Source organism: Manacus vitellinus, unplaced genomic scaffold (genome assembly GCF_001715985.3).
Source record: "Manacus vitellinus isolate BGI_N305 unplaced genomic scaffold, ASM171598v3 scaffold_0_pilon, whole genome shotgun sequence".
NCBI lineage: Eukaryota > Metazoa > Chordata > Aves > Passeriformes > Pipridae > Manacus > Manacus vitellinus.
This window is the reverse complement of record NW_021938789.1, coordinates 31,832,045-31,848,580: the sequence shown is the minus strand read 5'-3', so window position 1 is coordinate 31,848,580 and position 16,536 is coordinate 31,832,045. Positions and strand designations below refer to the sequence as shown.

The 16,536-nt window shown below is 35.5% G+C and overlaps 1 protein-coding gene across 1 annotated transcript in view; it reads left to right on the top strand.

The window, feature by feature from the left end:
* The window catches only part of GALNTL6 (polypeptide N-acetylgalactosaminyltransferase like 6), a 286,364-nt gene that overhangs the window by 24,142 nt on the left and 245,686 nt on the right, over positions 1-16,536 (top strand). Inside the window, exon 4 of the mRNA XM_008933115.2 lies at positions 9,647-9,813. Within this exon, the coding sequence (XP_008931363.2) occupies positions 9,647-9,813 (167 nt within the window). The remainder of the gene's footprint in view (positions 1-9,646; positions 9,814-16,536) is intronic.

Genomic DNA, 16,536 nt, shown 5'->3' with positions numbered 1-16,536 from the left:
CACAAATCCTTCTTAGCTTGCCTGAGTAATCTATCACGAGAAATCCCATCCTTTTAAGGTTTTCCTGGGCATAGATAGATTAATTTTGTACTGAAAGTCTTAATGTTCTTATTGTACATTAAGGATGCCAAAGCTGATTCTTGTGATGCTTGTTTTTTAGGGCTGCAGTCAGTGTTTCCAAGCAATGTCTGCTGGTCTTGCTGTTGCTGAGTGAAGTGCTGGCCCTTCACTGTCACTCTCACCAGTATTCCTTTTTAGAAGTCTCACCTATGCTCATTTCTCTTACACATTAAATTTTTCATAGCCCTCAGAAGAAATGCATTTTCATATTCAAAGAAATACGAGTGTTTAGCCAAGAGCTGTGAGATCTTCTGTGTCCTGAACACTAATGAGATTTTATTTAATAATAAAACCAAATTTCACTTTATGGGTTCTGCATAACTGAAACTCTTCTTTTTAGTAGCAGAAGCTGAGAGAATGCCTGAATGGTTCTCTCTCAAAATATTTGAATGCAGTGTGGTTGCTCTCTACTGTATTTTTAAAAGATGCTAAAATGAATATGCAGTGGGATTTCTCAGGGGAGCACTTTTTTGATTGATTGTATTTTTATGTGTCTTTAGAGTAGTTGCAGAGTTAACAGAGTTGGAGTTACTGTTAATCACTATGTTTTAGTAAAAAACATAGTGTGTTTGCAAAAACACTAGTATTAAGACTCACGTGGGAAAGGGATATATAGTTATACAGTCATGCAGTAGTTCATATCTGAATTCCCTAAAAAAGTAGTCATTGCATTGTATTTGTTAATTTCTTTTTATAAATACAGTTGTCACAATCTAAGGTATATTAAAAATAAAATTTAAAAATTCATCTTTAATCTACTAGTCTCCAAATCTACTCCAAGATAAATTCCAATTAAGTCCCTCAGCATTCTGTGATCTTAAAGACTGACTTAGGTTGTCCTGCTTCACTAAAAGAAGATGATTTAATCTAATTTAAGTATGCAGAACTTCACAATATTTAATAAGGCACATGAAAGTAATTAATTGTTTGGATCGATCTTCCATTGAATTTTTGATTAGATGTTGGAAGAAACAAAGATGGTAGAAGATTTCTTTCTAGTTCTCATTCACTTTGGGAAATCAGAAATGTTGTCAGACATGCTGCATTCTCTCATATTGCTAATTGCTAGAATTAGCTTAACCTTTCCGGGCTATGGACCAGCTGCTTAAACTCCAAGTGTGCTTTTAGTGGGTAGCGAAAAAGCTGGAGTTTATTACTGTGACTGTTTTTCAAAGTGTTTTGTGTAGTTACTGAATAACGTAGTGGAAGTGAAAAGTCATGCGGTCCAAAACATGATAGGCAATGTCCCCATTTCCAAGCCTCATCAGATTTTCTCTGCAGTTGCTTCAGGGCATCCCACTCGAAGTACAACTACTTAAAACAGGATCAGGAATGTTTTCTACTCAAGAAAATATATAGCTTTCTGTCTCTATCATGCCTGGTGTCAGTTCCTCTGCAGGATATGTATTGATAGTAACAAATAACATGGAATAATTCCCAAGTGCTTTCTGGATGCTCTGTGTGTCTTCTTCTTTTATGGCAGCAACAACTAAAACATGGCAGAAGATTGATGATTCCTTTTGCATCCTTTTGGTGAAAAACAAGCTGCATTGTTAAATAGACCAGTGCAGAGAGTCCAAACCTGATGGGTCTCTTTCTGTTTACTGAAAATTATTTGATAAACGAAATAATCTGCTTATAAAAGTAGGGGAATGCCCTGCATGTTGCTTATAATCCAGTAAAACCTCCCATGCTGCTAAGAAAATAGCAAGCTGCAGTTAACATAACTGTGAAATTTAAACTTAATGGGGACAGGAATTCTGAAGCATATTTACCCTCCAGCCAGTTCTGTACATCTGGGATAGCCAAGTCTATTAGCATTTGACAAGGATTAAAGCTTGAACTTTTAACTGTCAGATAATACAGTAGTAAAATTGGAAAGTACATCTATCTTTGCTAAGATCTGTGAGAAATGTGGGATGTTCTGGTGGTTTGTATCTGAAGTTCATAGGTGAAAATGATGATATATATTGTTTCATGAAAAGCCTTGGTCTACCTTACTTTTTCTCATATAATGCTTCTTACCTCCTTTTCAAATATTTTTTCATACAGTTAGGTATGTATCTGATGTGAATTTGTATAGACTGGATACTTAAGCAAATGAAATTCAAACTCTAATATTAACAAAAAAAAAAACAAGTGCCAGCTGTACATTTTCAGTAGCAATGCAATTGGCTGTTACACCTCATGCATAAGGAGAGCAAATGTGCAGCAATGCTGGAAAGGAAAAGCAACTTCTATTTTGCCTGATTTGATTATTAATAACCTTATGGAGCTCCAATTTTCTGAAGGCTGTGCTGGCCACAGGATGCGGTAATAGATGTGAGAACTTGCCAGCCTTGTTGGCATATGTGCAGCTGTTGGGCCTCATGGACCACTTTTACAGCATTTGCTCCCAAGTCTACAGATGTGATTTTGGTGTTATAGACACTGGTCAGACCTTGTAATATCTTGCCCATTATTTTATCTCTTTTATTGTGTACAGGCAGTGTTGTTGAGTGATATATGCTGACCATGTATTGCTATGAAAGGGAGTGGAGAAGAGATGTAGGTAGATCACAGAAAAACTATCTTTGAAAATTAAGTATCTTATACTTAATCAAACTGGACATAGTAAGTCCAGTGCCCCTGATGGGATGTACCCATGAATGCTGAAGGAACTGACATCTATTTGAGGCCACTCTCAATGGTCTTTGAACAAACACTGAAGACTGTCATGAGAGAAGTGGCTAATAAGCTAGAGGATTCCTAGAAACCTACAGGGTATCTTTGGAATATAAGGGCAAGTGGTAAAAGGATAATTAGGATTTCTGAAACAGAAGTTAAAGGGTAGTTGAATGTCACAGGTTGGTTTGTTCCTGAAGTCGTGTGCTTAAAATGCACTTTGAAGTGACAAAAACCTTAATTCTAATCCTGTTTCTTCTTCAGCCAGGAAAATGACCCTAGACTCACAATAGAGGCTTTTTATTGATCATGTTAAGGTCTGCCTTACTTTTGAGAGACAATCAGATAAGTATGCTAGGTTTGAATGAAATAATTTTAAGTACATTGATATTTCTGTGATCTTCTCTCACAAAGAAAAAAGTAGTTTTGGGGTGTTTATGTATATATTATATAAAGTGGTCTGCTAACTGTTACTTTGGAATTCATAGTTAACAAAGTGCAAGGTTTAAGCTAAAAAATAATTGGAGTACTAAGATGCCTCCTGGTGTCAACTTGCTTGTGAGGAATTTTGAAAGGGTATAAAATTATTATATGTATTTTTTTTCTCCAAGCCTCCTAGATTTAATACATATGGGTGAATGGATAAATTTTATGTTAATTATTTTTAATCTTTTTAGTAAAATCTTTCCAGAAATGATGATGATTTTATAACTAACTGTTTTGTAAAAGAAAACTTTGCAAACATAAACATGCTTTGTGTTGATATGGTTTATCTGACTCAGACTCTTCCCTTGGTTAGAGAAACCTTTTGGTTTAAAAGACAAAGTGAGGTGAACTCACTGACTTTGGTTTCTACAAAGACAGGCAATGCTGCTGGAGACTGTACATGACAGGCCAAAATGATGCAATTTGACATAAAGTAACAAGCACCTAATTCAGCTCCATAAGTTTTGGTGAAGTCCATACTGAAGGAAGCCTATGTAAAGAGCACAGGGCTTTGCCTCCTTAGTTTCCAAGACATGTTGTTTGCTAGTGCATTTAATAGCAATAGCACAAACAATTTCTACTGTACAGTTTAATCTTTTTTCTTTTTCATGAAAATAGCACTAGTGTTTTGGAGAAGATTTATTTGTTCTAGTAAAATGTTGTGACATTTATTGAGGTCCATACGCAGTAATGCCTGCTTGTTTCCCAGCTGTGAGCCACCGTGAAAATAAAGATTACTTTCCCTGCCGTCAGCTCACACACAAGCTAATTTTACAGCCTTGTCAAATGGCAACAGAAATTACTAGTTATCACTACTTAATCAGGCTCAGTTGACAAGGCTAGATTGAAATAGAAACATGATGTGACTGAAGCTTGTTGCTGTAAATTGAATACTTTGACATGCTAAGACAATTACTATGTAAATCTTCACTGGAAAATGTTTTGTCCTGGTAGCTTATAGGAGTCTTGTCAGTAGCTGGGAGCCCAGTTGGTGCTGTAGTTTCTTTTAATAAAGGGAAAGAAAAGGTCAGATCTGAAAATGCAGTTCAGTGAAGAGAGCGTGAGCTGACAAAGCCAATGGGGGGAAAAAAAGGTTGAAATCTTTCTGTTTTGCTTAAACTGGCACTTCTGGAAGAGGAGAAAATCAGATATGGGTGACTTCTATGATCCAGAAACTGCCATAGTAGGCTGCTGCCTTGCTTCCTAAATGCAGCAAAGGGGTGTCTGTGAGACGCTTAACTTCTTTTATGTTATTATCTCTCCGAAAGGGCAGTTTACAAAGTTGTTGATGTGTCTGGAAGGCACGGAGCCTGGTAACTGACCACAGCATTTCTACTGGTATCCCTCAATGTGCAAAAAATATTGTTTATATATCCACAGGGTCAAGCAAATTCCTGCTTTTATGAATTGGCTTTTACTGTCAAGTGCCTGAAGTGGTGCTAAGCCCTGCTCTCCTTTCTCATCATTTTAGAAGCCTATTGTCTTTAGTTTTGTCTTCTGTAGAATTCTGCATGTTTCTCTTAGCAAAGAAGCTGTAAAGATGGAGAATTTGGAAGTTCTGCGTCTTTTCTTAAGCTGGTATGATGGTTTAGGACATTTTTTTTTCCCACATGTAAGCTCATCAGGGAATTAAACAGAACTATCCCTATTCCTTGAAGTCAAAGGATGCTGTTTTGTTATTTCTGTGCAGTAGAGTAGGCTAACCTACAAAATTAAATCACAATAGTCTTAGGACTCTTAGTAGTGAATAAGAAAGAAGTGTAATTGTAATCCTTTTCACTACTTCTCTTTTTATAAGTAGTCTTCTTCTCTTTTTATAAGCAGTCTTCTTCAAGCTGTATTTTATTAGTGCTTGCTGCAGATAGCTTCACGGTGTTTTTGTGACAGTTTTTTTTTCTTCCTTAGGCAGGTTAATATTTCAGGAATACGGGAACCTATTGCTATTCTCTTAACCTTCTAAAAGTCTCCCTACAACTTTGAAGCCAACTCTAAAATTGTTTTGTTTAGAAACTCAGACACTCAGTTTTGATTCTTGTTTCAATTCAGTTGAAAAAATCTGTATCTTAAAAGAATAATTAAGTAAATATTAAGTGTTTTAAGGCAGGTTAAGGAGTATGACAGTGTATCACTTCTGTCAATAAGCCTTGAACTCTGGAGCCAAGTGCCCAGCTCCAATGGGAGCAGCATGCCAAATACAAAGCCAGTGGAAAGTTTCACTTTGTCAGTAATGTATATTTAATGGTTTTTACTGTAGAACTTACTTACAAATAAATTCTACCTTACCTTTTTGTGAAAAATCACTGGTTTCCTAGGAAGACGTTTCCTGGTGACTCTGTGGCAGATGTGCATAATAACCAGTATTGTGCAGCTTTCCAAGTTCAGTTTTTCAAAACATTAATAAATTACATACTTGACTCGTTCATTTTATTAGTGCTTAGTATCTGTAAGGTAAAACATATGCAGATATGCTTCCCAAGAATGCCAAGGCAGTGGAAGGGTTAAAAAAATGTTTATTTCGGATGCATGGACCACTTCTTAACTATGGCATCGGGTGCCAGGGCAAAAGGCAATGCCCCGCCTTCTCCAAGGTCTTTTGTATCTTCTCTCTCTCCTCCCCCACTTTCTCTGGCCCACGACAGCCTTGTACCTGTCTGCAAACATGTTATCTCTCTGCGTACCAAGGAAATAGCTTGCTCACAGCTTCTCCCTGTGACTTTCTCTGAAATGCAGAAGGAAGAAAAAAACCACCTCATTTGAGAAGGCATTTTGCAGTCTTCCTGAGTGAAGCAAGTTCTAGCTTTCTGTTACAAATTCTTGCACAGTTGCACCTATCCCTACAGTATCTAATAATGGAAGGGAGAGAGGAAGGAGATTCTTTGGACAGAGACAGTGAAGTTGTACTTACTGCTTTGAAAACTATTGTGGAAACAGCTCACAGACTGATGGATAGGTCCCTTGTTTTTAAAAATCTCATCTGAAAGTCTCTGTGGGAGAAATTTAATGATATGGTCTTATTCTTTGCTAAGAAATACCAGATACTAAGTTTTGAAATATCATGGAAATACAGACAAAATTAATCAAGTATAGCAATATTTGAGAGCATAATTCAAGGTTCATAACTTCTGATTCATTATAATCTTGAAGATGTCTCTTCATAAAGATGTATCTGAATCATCAGCAAATTCATCATTTCATGCCAATTTTTCATAGATACACAAGTGTTGGCATTTACAGATTTTTATTTTTTTTTGCTAAGTCCACATTGCTGGTGTTATTTCCTAATTCTGAATATTTGTGCAGAGGCAATGCATAATGCCTCTTGCATGTTCTCTTATGAACTCCCATTGTTCTGAGTGGTAAGGTAATAACTTCAGTAAGAAAATAGAGGTGTGAGCTACTTACCTAGTAGGATGACAGTTGCTTATCATGGTTATTTTCTTCCTAGATGTATCTACCAAGACATTTCAGACCTAACTCAAAAATTATTCTGATATTTAAGACTTAATAAATAAACTTGAAGTAATTTATTATTTGTGCTAAGAAATTATCCTTTTTATAACCTTAGCTACTGAACCCATTATTTAGCATTGTTCCATGAATAAGTGCTGGTGTGCTGCACTAAAATATGTTATGTTTAAATGCAGGAAAAGACATATCTTCAGGAAAGCACCTGTTATACATTATTAAGGCCAATCTGTAGTATTCTGCTAAGGTTATGGGGAAAAAAAAGGCATCTGCTGAGTAGGAGTCCATTTCTAATTTCAGTTGTCACTTTCTTCACCCCTTGAATAGTATTCCTGCCATGAAGCTTAGATATATACTGTTGTTTCTTCATCCCCTTATGCCCTCCTAACTTATTGATTCAGGCATTTGGATATTGCACTCTAGAAGTACATGACTGCTTTCCAAAGGCTTAAAATCATCTCTTTTGGTGGCAACCATTTATTTGTTTTGAAAAGTACAACTGAAAGACTAGTAGTTATTTGACTAAACTCCGTCTGAAAAGTTCTGCATTTTTAATGTCTAGGCTGAGTGCATGGCTAAAAGTACAAAAATTTAAACTGCATACCTTGTTTAAATTTAAAGGAAAAAAGTCACCTAGAGAACACCTAGAGGACATCAACTTCGCAATTAGCCTTTTTAACCAACATGCAGTAGGATTAGACTAAAGAAGTAATTTATTTGGATTTAATAGCTAACTTGCCATATGGAGTAATGGTAAGCTAGTTTTTTCCACTTCTTCTGCGTGGTCTCCTCTGACTGAGTGCAAACAGTTATTTTGTGTGTGTGTGTATATTTAGGGGTGGAGGAGATATCCCTAGGAATAACTTATTTATTAGTTATATCTTCAGATTACTAGGAGGAAGGAGAATAGGCATATCAGTACAGCATGCATGTCTGGTAAGAAACACTCCTGCAATTACAGAGTAACTAGAAACAATAACAAAGATCAAATGTGTCACTGTGAAAGTCAGCAATAAGATGTAGTCTCCAGGAAAGAAAGTATTGTTAAGGGATTCTGTGAGATGAAGATGATCAGCTTGGTTTTGTGTGGTGTTTTGGGTTCTTTGGCTTAGGCTTTTATGGAGATGAAAACTTACTAGTTTTAAAATCATATTTACTGGGATTTGAAAATGCTGAAGAAAAAACTTTCCAGAATAGTGTGAGAGTTACATGTATGTATGGTAGGTGCATTTGTTCTAGTTCAAGAAGCATCAGTGTTGGCAAAGTGTTTGTTTTTTGTAGGTGTTGTTTTTTGTAGTTGGTTTTCTTAATTTGCCAACTGAAAGAGCTACATATTAATTGGCTGCATTTGTTGTAATTGTTCCTACTGATAAGAAAAAGAATTTTTTCTAAATTATATTGCTGCAGTGGATTTTCTTTTTCTGAGAAAATGTTTGAATATATACCTAGACCTTTCCATCACTAGGTAATGAGCACTGTTTTCTCCAGAATTTTTGCAAAGCACCTGTCCTTTTTCCAGTGTGCATATATGTTCTACCTACAAGCTGCTTATTAAAAAGTTTCAGAAATTGTTATTTCTGAAAATGACTTGTCATTAAATTGTCACCATGTTTTAGAAAGAAAAGTCTGAATTAGAAATTTAAATCTTATTTTTTTTGGAAAGCATCTAAGAACTAGATAGTTTAGCTACATAACAGTTAATATTTTCCAAATAAAACTGTAGGAGCTATGAGTTTTTATTATATCTTTGGAACATTTCATCAGTGTGGTACCTGTACAATAAATTGGTAAATATTGATTTCTAAGTGACATTTAAAAAGAGGAAATGCAAACTAAACTGCAAATATATGTAAATCAAAATTATAACCTACAGCAATGTTTATGCATAGTTATTCTTTCTGACAAGGAGCAAAGATATCTCTACTTTTTTTAAACCTAGAAGTTGCAGGTCTAAACTTTTTTCCTTTTTTTTTTTTGGTAATATTATTTTGGTTGTTTATTGTAAAGCTGATATGTTCCTGCTTGTAGGGATACCTTTATCAGGGTATGACTTAGTTTTTTGGGTGAGAAATCATTCAGTTACTTTGTCCCCAATAGGTGAAAATGCCAGGCTTTGTTAATAACAGAGGAATGTGTCCCTTTTTTTTCCCTTTTTCAATAAAACTTGAAAGATGAGGTCCTATAAGTTGCAGTAACCTAAACTTTAGTCATAAAATATTTTTGGATATTAGGAGAAAACAAATTGCAATTAAGATGCTGAATGCACAGTGCTTTCCTTTGAAAAATAAAGGGAATGTAAACAACCTTTCTTTGAATCTGTGTTTTCAGGATTGTGTTTTATCTCTATATTTAATACCAGTAATCATTTTGGATATCAAGATGTGAAGTTGGAGTTGTATTTGTGGATGTTGTTGTTTTTCATATTGTAAGCACGTATCATCCAGGATAATACTGAATTGTTTTCTCAAGTTTTATCTCCTGCTATAATAGCCTGTTTTTAAAATCTTTGCTATGGACAAAAAAAGGATCACTTCAGATTTTCGTTTACTTCATATTATGTTTTGGAATTCTTTCTGATAAGAGGGTGGGTTTTTTTCTGGAAATGATTTTGTAGAAGATACATCCTCTGTCATTTTGCATGAAAAAGTTTCCAGCAAAGGAAAAGAATTCCAGCCAGTTAAATACTTCACTCATTGTGCTTAAAGTTTTTGTCAGTGTTCCAATTTATTCTATATTGTAAGCAATATAAATGTTTTAAATTAACTAGTTATTGTCACGTGAAAGTACTGCTTGATTGTACTGTTGAATTTTTATGGCAGAAACCATGATGGTTGAATGGCCCAAATGGATGACACTGTATGCCAACTCAGATTTTTGTTATGCTTATACAATTGTTTTCTTGCCTCTCCAGCTGTAAGCACAAGGTGTACTTGGAAACACTACCAAATACTAGCATAATTATCCCATTTCATAATGAAGGCTGGACTTCACTCTTGAGAACAATACACAGTATTATCAACCGCACCCCAGACAGCCTGATAGCAGAAATCATTCTTGTGGATGACTTCAGTGACAGAGGTAAGGCCCAACTGGTTTTGTTTTAACTTGAAATTTATAATGCTGTGTGATCTATACAGAAACTAAAGGGAAGCAAAAGGAGAGGAGACCAGACCTAGTGGAATGCTTGCCTTGAAGTACTGTTTCATTGTTAGTGGGAATAAATATTTATAAGTGGCTTTTGTTTTACTTGGCATGAATACTGAATTCCATGTCAAAGGGAAGAGTCTGTGAGCTGTTCATTAGCTCTCATTAATATAGTATTTTGAATATATTATTTCTGAAATACTGCAAATTTTAATGTTTCCACATCTTTTCCTTATGCTTCCCTTTTATTTGAAAATGTATTATGTTTGACCATTTGGGATGCAACCAAATGATTAGATTTTGTTCCTGGAATTTTTTTGAGCTAGGCAGCTTCAAAAATACTAATACAAAATAACCATACAGAGAAATGTGACTCTTTTTGAATGGAATGTGAAAAAAGTGCTTTAGAATAGTTGATCCAAGTTTGTCATTTACATGTACTGAAATTAAGAAAACTGCAATCACTTAATGGCTTCTGCCATTATCGTTTCTCAGATGCAACACAAAAAGTGAATGCCTCCAGTTTCTTAAATGAATTTTAACAATTCCTTAGGTAAAATTCATCTGTGAAAGGATATGGAACTGGGAAATAGTTTTTCTTTCGAATTCCAGGACCTCTCATGGAAGTTTAAGCATGAAGACCTTTGACTTTTCTTTGGTGTTTGAGGGGTGGGTTTTCTGTTTCTGTTGAAACATCAATTGCTGGTGTATATGTGAGCTTTGTTCTGAGTTGATTGATAGACAGCAAAAGAGAGAATTGTACCCTTTATAATATTTTACCTAAAACCTTTGTCTCAGCTAGGGCCTTAGAGGAGCAAATTTCTGACCTACTGTTGTGAGAAGCCCCTGGATGAGTGAGGGGAATAATAGTAGAGCACTGCAGCAGTAGAATCATTTTTGTAAGATTTTTAACTTGATATTTCAGGGTTTAGAAAGATTAATGCTACACACATCTATGTTGCCCTCTCATATCTGCTGATTTACTTGCAATGTCCTTTGATGAACTGCCTCTCAGTCTGTAATGCAATTTAAGAGAAATTGTAAAGTGAGTACAGTTCTGAGTATTCTATGTTGATGAAATCTAGACCTTGGATGAAAGTTTCCAAAACAAGAACTGCAAAACAGCATGACCATTTTTCTGCAGGCTAACAATTTCCTAGTAGTAAACAACTTACGGGGAGGTCTGTAAGTTGGTTTTATGAGGTACCTGACAAGTAAAAAATACTTTTTTTTATTGAGATGGTAGCTGTTGAGGCTGTGCTTTCTCAATATGGTAATACTGTAGCATTTTTTTGATGAAGATTATAATGACTGTCATTGATGCCCTTTTAAATATGTTAATGTTTTGTAAAGCTTATCTACTTCCTGGTTATTAGAAAAAGAACTAATGAGCGTGTTTGGTGTACTGTATGTTTTAAGAAGAGAAAGCATACAAGAAAAATGTGCTGGAGTCTCTACTCGGAATTTAGTAATATTGAATTTCAGGTCAGGTGAATCATTTGGTTTAATTCTTGTATTTGTGATCCTCTAAACTATACTTAACTGAGATTATATTGTGTTTTCTTGTGTTCTTTTTTCTTTTTCATGAGGTGACCACTGTAATAGAGTTGGATTATTTTATGTTGAAAAAATGCTGACTGATATCTATCCGTGTCTCCTCCCAGTTCATAGCATAATCTTTTTTAAAAGTAGCAGATGTCTAGTTTACTGCTGTTATTCATTCACCCTTTCACTGCATTTTCCTGGACTGATGAGAGAAGTAAAGCAGCGTAAAATATTTTTTGGCCTGATCTGGCTTTGGTCTAAGTGTGGTCAGATCTTGTCAAAACTCGTAGAATCATTGCAAGCAAAGTTTGCTGCAGTGTTGAGGCAGTACAGTAATTAGTGATAAATCTATGTCACTTTTTCTTATTGTATATTTTTTTCATGAAGCTTCATATGTGAAATAGCTGACAAATGGCTATTACTTTGTTTTGTGAAATCAATTATATACTATTTAAGGGATATTGTGTATGTTATTCTTATTTCCTAACTTGATATTATAAGGAGAGTTTTCTGTTAGGAACCTGAACATCACTTGTAGGTAGTCAAAAGTGAAAATGGGATATTTCAATAGCACCAGTATTTTAAAAGTAGTGATTAAATAACCTTTTTCTCTAAAGTGTTCTACTAATCAAACTCTTCCTTTTTTGTGAACATCGAGGAAGTTATGAAAAGTCAGTTTCTATTAGAAATAGAGTAAATAAGAAAAATTAGGAACTTGAAAGCTGGGTAAAAGATGGAGGTGTTTTTTTTAACTAATACAAATATAAATAGAGAAATGCACTTAAGGAACTTTTGATAACGTATGATGAAAATGTTTTAGTGAACAGCTAGGTACTGAGCAGTTTGCTGGTTTGTCTGCAGAATTACTTGGCATGCTCTTATATTATTCATATTCACTCCTTTGGCTTTTATGATCAAGCCCAAAAACTTTAGATAATTCATGCATAATATTCACCATAAATTATGACATTTAGATGTTATAGAAGTAAAAGGACAGCTGCACCTTTTTAAATATCAATATAATGCAGACTAGAGGCTTGGTATTAAGAGGGAGGTAAGCAAATGTTATAAAATTTGGAAGTGCAATATTTGGTCAGATTTAATGGACAGATTTAATATAAAAGACTACATGAATACAGAAAGTCATCTGTGATAGTCAGAAGGAAATGTAGATTTTAAATATATGTACACAAAGTTGCAAAATTTCTTTGTTCATATAAAAGTGATGAAACAATGGGATGGAAAAATATGACCATGAGGCAAATAATTAGACTTAAACTTAGTTTACCTTATCCCTATGGATAGGGGAGCTAGCTATGACATGTACTGTTGGACACTTAAAATTTAAGAATGTTTTTACTCTTCCCCACTGATACAGCAATCAGGTCTTCACTAGAGACTTCCACTGAATAACTTAGGTCCAAGTACTGTGGCTTTTTAACAAATTGAATTTGTTAAATTTAATTTAACAACTGAATGATGAACATGCTTTTGCATACTAAAGCGTGCAAAATATTTCTACTTTGTGATGGATTTGGGGTTGCAATCCCAATACCTCATTCATGTAAACTTTGTATTCTAAACTCTGTAAGTTAAAGACTTACCAGTTTCAGAAAGTGTCACCTACCACAAAAATGAACCCTTATATTGAAGGTACTTTGTGTCAGGTATCTGCAGTGGCTTTTTGTGCAGGTCTGGTTTTGTGATCCTGGTTCCTGGAAAAGTGAGCCTTGTGAAAAGTGGGGTTTTTTTCTGGGAGAGTTTGACCCTGAGATTAGCTCATGGGGTTAGAGCATGGTGCTAATAACACCAAGGTTGTGGGTTTGATCTCTGTTGGGCCATTCACTTAAGAGTTGGACTTGATGACTCTTGTGGGTCCCTTCCAACTCAGAATATTCTGTGATTCTGTGTGACGGGTGTTTGAAATGGGAGGAGGGTGGGAGGGGATTGATTTGCAGGTTTGACTTTGGGGATGAGGTGTTTCTTGTTGAAATAGTCTGTCAACAGATATCTCTGAAAAGGTGGCAAGAAGCAGATGTGGGCAACAGTTTTAAAGGAAAGAGCAAAATGAAAAAGACAGCATATTTTTATTGGTTCTGTTATGGAATATCTTGCATTTACAAAGGAGTACTAAAAATTCTAATTAATGTTCTAAAACTTTGGGGGAACATAGATTTGCATAATTAATTAGTTAAACAGTTCATGTGGGTTGCCAACGTGTGATAGATTTGTGCATCAACCTTTATTTCTTTTGTGTTTTAATTACTTTATTAGCATAGTCAGACCTGTGAACTGTTACTAACACAGCATGTGCCCGTGAATGTAAAATTAACTTACCAAGCATTTTTACTTTACTCTGTAGTTCTTGAATGGGTGTAGCACCTATTATAAGAAAAAATAAACAAAGCCACAGCCAACAAGTAAACTTACGAGCAGTAACAATTCTAGGGTTGTATTTTAGTTTGGAAAAAGATTATCAGATTTGCCACCAAAAAAAATTGAGAACTTAGTAGTCAGCAGCTTCTTGCAGGACAGGACTAGTTTCTGTCACTGGCATTGAACTGGTTCAAGGCAACAGTGGTGGCAAATGGAGGGGTTGAGGACCATGCTTACTCTTGACCTTGATGGTGCCTGACTGTGTATGACTTCTCAGAAAGGTGAGAAACAATTTATTACAAATACAGACAAATAATTCTATCCAAGGGATTTCATGGCAATATTTTGTGACAGATCACTGGGTTTTTATTTGATGGCGAGGGGTTTGTTTCAGTGGTTTTGTTGCTGTTCTCCGTGTTGTGTTGATCTGGAACATTGTGTGTTGTTTGTGATTAGAATACCCCTCTGTAGCAGACAGGGAAAAAAACCCCAAAAAACAGCAGTGGGAGGAGAAAGGCAGAAGCAGGAGCATACATCCTTCTGCAGGTATTAATATGCTAACAGTGAGTGTTCCCGGTGACATTACAAGTAAACAATTGTGCTGAGTAAGGTTAATAAGCTTGGGGGAAGTGCTGTGTTTCTGAGATTTGCTTCTGGGACTGATGCTAGCTTGACTGTCACTCTGGCATTGTGTTGGACAGCATAAATATCTATTGTAAGAGAGCTGTGCTGATGGAACTTTCTGCTATCCACCTAAGATGTCCCATGGCTGGAAGTTTATACAATAGGAAAAACTTTAGAAATCAGCGGCTGCCAGTCCCATAGTTAAAAGTTTATCCAATAGTAAAAACTTCTGAAATCACATACTGTACTGTAGGATAGACTGTAGCAATTGATAGCAGTTAAAAAGGAATGGAATAATGGTGCACAGAAATCTGTTTCCTTGACTTAACTGAGTACTAAACTGAAATAATTCAATTGAACAATCAAGCCTTATTCTGTTTTTGCTATATTGATGAAAACAATTTGTTACTGCTGTCGTAGGCATACATCAATATTTACACTTAAGTCAAGCTGACTTTAGTATACAACAGTCCTCTGGAGAACATTAGTAATTTGGTTCAGACTAGAGACATCTGCTTCATTTTGAAACAGCTATGAAACAATATAAAACTAAGTGATGAACATTGAATATGAAGCACACTTAGTGTAATAGAAGACATGAGGAGTTGCCTTATCTTTTTCATTAATGTTTTTTGTGTATTGAATTGGCAAGAACTTTGAGAAATGGCCATTGTTATTTCTATACCAACAGTGGAACCTGAGGGTCGTGTTACAACTTTCTGAAGTAACTGCTGGGTACTGTTAATAAAAAGAAACATTGAGTAATAGGAAAAGAAATGCTAATAAAAGTCCTTGTATAAGGCTTGGTATTTGATTTAGTTAGGAAACAATTGAATTTTTATTTATTTTTTTTTTTGTTAAGAACAAACTGTGAGTACCTGAGTGAAACTTTAATGAAAACAGTGATTAAACAAGCATAAGCTTATGCATATGTTATTTTATTATTCCTTCCCCTTGCCACCTTCCATCCTAAATTTTGGATGTCCCAAAATACAGCTCTGTCAGAGAAGTTTGTGGTGAAAAGCCTTGTTGTATCAGTAGAGAGTGGTTCACTGAAGCAAGTTTCCAATCAGCTGAAAGTCGTAGGCCAGATATTGCTGTCTTTTAAAGTAGCTGGAGACTGGGGAACCTGGAAGTGATTTGCAAGGAGTAAGCTGTGCTGCGATGTAAAACAAGCTTTCAATGAAGTTTTAAGCAGGTAGACTCATCTTGTCACAGAAGAGCACTCTTAGTGTTTACCATTCCTGTCCCCTTGAAGTATCTATACTTGTGATGTAGCATAGACAGAAGGGAGACTGCTGAGAACAAGAGGCAATATTGTATCTAAGACCAGCCCAGGTTTTGCCTCTTCACCTGGGAAGGATTAGTATTCTGTTAGTAATAAGGCTGCTTGGTGACCCTATCAATTACAGTATAATTCCTACAGTAGACAGAATACCTAGAAGGAGGACTTGCATGTGAATCAGTGTCATCCAAAAGCCATCTCAAATGTAGATGCTGACACCTCAGGTATTTGAAAGCTGTAAACTTGAGAGAGCTAACACTGCTATCTTGAAAATACTGCTATCTTGAACTGTCAAGTTCAGTGTGCTCTCACCAACCACAGTGTTGGCAGGTATTTGCAATGCTAGACATAACTGACATAAGACATTATTTGTAAGAAAGTAAGTGTGAATCCACATACCTGTTAGGTTTATAGATGAATAGTTAGACCTGAAACGCACAGCCTTACCAGCTGGGAAACCTATTGCTGCAGTCAAGTAGTTATACAAAGGTAAAGATAGATGTTTTCTACTTCCTAAAGAATTTGCAGTGGCTTCACACTTGCTTAATACAATGTCCTGGAACCCAGAGTGATCCCAGCAACTTGAGTTCTGCTGTTCTTGTCACTGACAGGGTAAGCAAACCTTTACAGGAGGAGAGTTTAATGCAGCAAAGTTTTGAAGTAATGTTTGACCTTAACATTAGCATATTACTGCATATGCACTACATAAGAAAAAAATATCTTAACTTTTAAATCTACATGAGGGTCAGTCTCATATTTTAAAGGAGATTTAAAAAAAAAAAAAAGAAAAAGGCCAAATAGAAAACCAAAACTAATTCAATTTCAGA